The sequence below is a fragment of the Nicotiana tabacum genome, chromosome 12 (genome assembly GCF_000715075.1).
Source record: "Nicotiana tabacum cultivar K326 chromosome 12, ASM71507v2, whole genome shotgun sequence".
Taxonomy (NCBI): Eukaryota; Viridiplantae; Streptophyta; class Magnoliopsida; order Solanales; family Solanaceae; genus Nicotiana; species Nicotiana tabacum.
In genome coordinates this window covers 86,801,684-86,805,591 of record NC_134091.1, presented here as the reverse complement: position 1 = coordinate 86,805,591, position 3,908 = coordinate 86,801,684, and the positions used below count along the sequence as shown (strand labels likewise).

At 39.3% G+C, this 3,908-nt stretch overlaps 1 protein-coding gene across 1 annotated transcript; it reads right to left on the bottom strand.

Moving 5' to 3' along the window:
• Positions 1 to 285: 285 nt before the first annotated feature.
• LOC107832791 (inorganic phosphate transporter 2-1, chloroplastic) lies at positions 286 to 3,392 on the bottom strand. Its single transcript, XM_016660669.2, has 3 exons — positions 2,368 to 3,392; positions 1,297 to 1,488; positions 286 to 1,219 (listed from the first exon to the last, which is right to left on the bottom strand). Exons 1-3 carry the CDS (start codon positions 3,061 to 3,063, stop codon positions 401 to 403), a joined length of 1,707 nt encoding a protein of 568 aa, XP_016516155.1. The 5' UTR covers positions 3,064 to 3,392; the 3' UTR covers positions 286 to 400.
• Positions 3,393 to 3,908: the final 516 nt, after the last annotated feature.

Below are 3,908 nucleotides of genomic sequence, written 5' to 3'. Positions count from 1 at the left end.
GCATTTCCGATGCACAGTATTCCAAAGAACCTGAGAACGATGCACAGTATTCCAAAGAACCTGATAAAGAGTGTCCTGTTTTTGTGGTACCTGCATAGGATAAAATATGTTCATATTAAATGCTCGCGATACGTAGAGCCGAAGAAAGATGAAGAGCAAGGCAAGTGGAAATCAAGTCCGGGGCTGCAATCTCGGTTGTACTAGGGGACTGATGTACTGCAAAACTGGATTTCTCGTTCTTTTCTCCGGACTGATGGACTACTACTCTCGATAAAGATTGTCCAATTAGGTTCCAAAATTTGCAGCTGTATTCAAATCACTATAGAAGGTATATCTATGTGATTTACAATTAATACATACATCATAATTTTTTTTTTCATTAATTGCTTTCAATTTTCATTTAGAGTAGGTATGCTAGGAGCTTAGTCAGTATCCATGTATAAGTGACAGCAAAGAAAGCACCAGCTGGAATAGTCACAATCCAGGAAGTCACAATCTCCTTCACTGTTTCTGCTCTTACGCTGTTAAGTCCTCTAGCAAAACCGACCCCCATGACTGCACCCACTAGGGTATGGGTGGCTGAGATAGGTAGCCCCAACTTGGATGCGAACAATACTACCGATGCAGCTGCAAATTCAGCAGCAAATCCTCGTGTTGGCGTTAATTCTGTTATCTTCTTTCCGATAGTTGCAATCACTCTGTATCCCCACATTGCTAGCCCTGCCACAATTCCAAAACCTCCCCATGCTAGAACATCGTTAGGAATAACAATCTCGGCTGCACTGAGCCCGCCTTGTAGAATGGACAATGCTGCAGCCAGAGGGCCTATTGCATTGGAGACATCATTTCCACCATGAGCAAATGACATGAAGCAGGCTGATAAGACTTGCATATAGCCAAAAACACCATATACTATTTTCAATTGGGTTCCTTTAGGACCTGCTATATCTGAAAGAAATCCAATGTTTTTAGTGCCGATGGACTCTGTCTCTGGTTCTTTAGAATTGGACTTGGCAAGGAGGTGCCCCAGTTGACCTCGAATGATTTTATCAAATACAAATGCACCAACTATCCCAGAGGCTAGACACTGGCCAACAGCTAGAGGTAGTGTCTTGCTTAAAGGGAAGGCTGCAAATGAGATTCCAGTCACACCAACAAAAACAGCAAGAGGTGCAGCTGCAGCTGCTGCTTGTCCTGGATTCTGAGCACTATAAACAAACTGGAAATCGAGAAAAGAAACCAGAATTAGCACTGAATAAAGGTCCATGTTTGGTATCTACATGAGAGGGAACATACCCTGCGGATGCATTTGTAGACAAGAAAGGACGCCATTGCTCCCATCAAAGGTGAGATCATCCATGAGGAAGTTACCTTTGCCAGTGAACTCCAAAACACTGCACCAGGTCCCCCATAAACAAGTCCAAAACCAACCATCGCTCCTACAATACAGTGCGTGGTTGATACTGGCCAACCATAATATGATGCAACCTAATCATGGCCAAGAGATATGATTTACCAAATAATCAACATCACTTCCAAGTCGCTACTCCCCCTTATGGAAGAAGAATTTCAATAAGGTTTCTCAAATCCAGAAATCATAAATATTTCTACAAGAAGCCTGAATGCATACTTCAACATACCAATTATGGCACCAAAAACAACATTTTATGTGAAAACTGATGCTTTTCAATTTCAGCTTCTTGACAGTTTTCTATATAGTAGGAAGCTTTCAGGATGAAATAAAATGTTCTGCAATCCTTTTTATTAACTAATCTTGAAAGCACCATGTAAAGCAGCCAAGGCAACTTATACAACTTATTATTTTCTAGGCATAGCTTAAGATAAGTTTCACCTTGGCTTCTTTAACTTTTTATTATTGTATAAATATACTGTTTATAAGTTGATGATCATGACATAACTTATTAGTATGTCAATCTAACTTGAGATGGTTTAATCAATGTCCTACGTCAATCATTCGGATACACTGGTTCTTCAATGTGAAATAATATGATGGAACATGTTAAAGGGGACGAAGTAGACTTAAAATCACATAAGTTGTCTTGAAGGAGCTACATTTTCTTGGAATGCAGACAGACCTCATGAAAAACGGGGTGCAGTGGAAGAAAAATATCTGTATAGGTGATACCACCCGTTGGATTAAGTATATTCATGTTAGCATGCTATGTAAGTCCAATATTTTCTAGTATAGTCTAGTCAAAGAAGTATATACCAGTAGAAACTATAGAGAACTTGTAGTTCTTTTGTTTATATAAAATTGAATTTAGATGAGTTTTATTGGAACGATAAAATTCATTTGCCAACCCAACTTGCTTGGGATTGAAGAGTAGTTGTAGTGTGTAGATGTACCTGCAACCATGTTCCTGCCGCAGCCAGAGAAGAAAGCAGACCAGCAAAGAGTAACATATCCTTTCCCTTGAAAACATTGGCCACAAGAATCCCCTTCTGCATTGTACTAGTTACATGTGTTCCCATTAACAGTGCCCCTGAGAACTCTAGAACTGCTGCTGTTAAGACAGCCTGCCGGAGAGTCAATGCCCCTGAACCAACAGAAGTCCCCATGGCGTTGGCAACATCATTGGCTCCAATATTCCACGCCATGTAAAACCCAAACAACCGAGTTGCATATGACAATATCTTATACTTCATGGCCAATCCTTGACCCAAAGATTTCATGAAAATTGGGAGAACAAGGGCAGCCAATGCAATGCATATTGAAATTGCAGAAGCTGTATTTGAAGATATATTGAATGCCTGTGCCATTCCATGCATGTAAGCCTCGGAATTTTCATTTTCTTGGACTTCCAACTTCTCACCTTTATCACCCTCTGCTCCAGCAAAAGATGACAAGGCAGCAAAAGGGTGTATGAAACCAGAATTTCTTAATCTTAAAACTGAGCAAGTATCCTTCTTGAAAAACTGAGTTTCACTAGGAAGGGCACATATTTGCCTCTGTTTGGGAAAGAAAAGATGAGAATTGTGAGCTAAAGAGGCTTCTGGCTTTGTAGTGTTTCTAGTTGAAGACAAACAGTAAGAGGAAGTCATGACTTAAAAGGAAGAAAAACTAGTTAAGGGTGGAGAGAGAAAGTGAAGAAGAAAATAACAGAATTATTCTGCTAGATTCTTCGCCATGTAAAGAAGAAGAGAAAGTAGCAACTGGTGGAAGATGAAGAATGGTGACAATGCAGTACTCATATTTTTTCTTTCAAGAATATATAAATTAAAAATCTTGGTTCTCTCTTCCCTTTTTTCATTTTGGTGTGGTGGTGGAAAATGGAAGGTGAAGAATGGATTTGGCAGCTAGTTTTGGGTCGATTTTTTGAACGAGTGGTGGTTGTGTTTTTCCAGCGGGGAAGTCAACCTACGTGTCCACTAGTTTTGAACTCCAGAATTGGACACATATATGTGATTCTGTTCTACCCACAGCAAATAAATCTAAAGAGACACATGGAGATAATCTAGCTGTCTTCTTCTAATCATATCATATCCATTAGGTTTTCATATTTTTAACTTTATATTCACTCCGTTTCAATCTACGTGAACCTGTTTCACTCAACACAGAGTTTAAAAAAAATAATTTTTTTTTAAATTTGTAGTCCTAAACAATTCAAAAAGGGGCCTAGATATTTGTGTGGTTATAAAATGACCTCTTTCCTGATTTGGAAACAATTGTTTCCAAATTTAGAAAGGGGTCATTCTTTTTAGAACGGACCAAAAAGGAAATAGGTTCACATAAACTGGAACGGAGGTAGTAGTAGGAAGGATTTTCCCATTCTTCGCTGTCCCCCTCTCAATCAGCTTCTGCTTTCTAAGTAACAATGCATCTCCTAACCTGTGGATCTTCCACCTATTACTTTCTGACAAGCCAATAGGCGATTGCTTCTGATTTA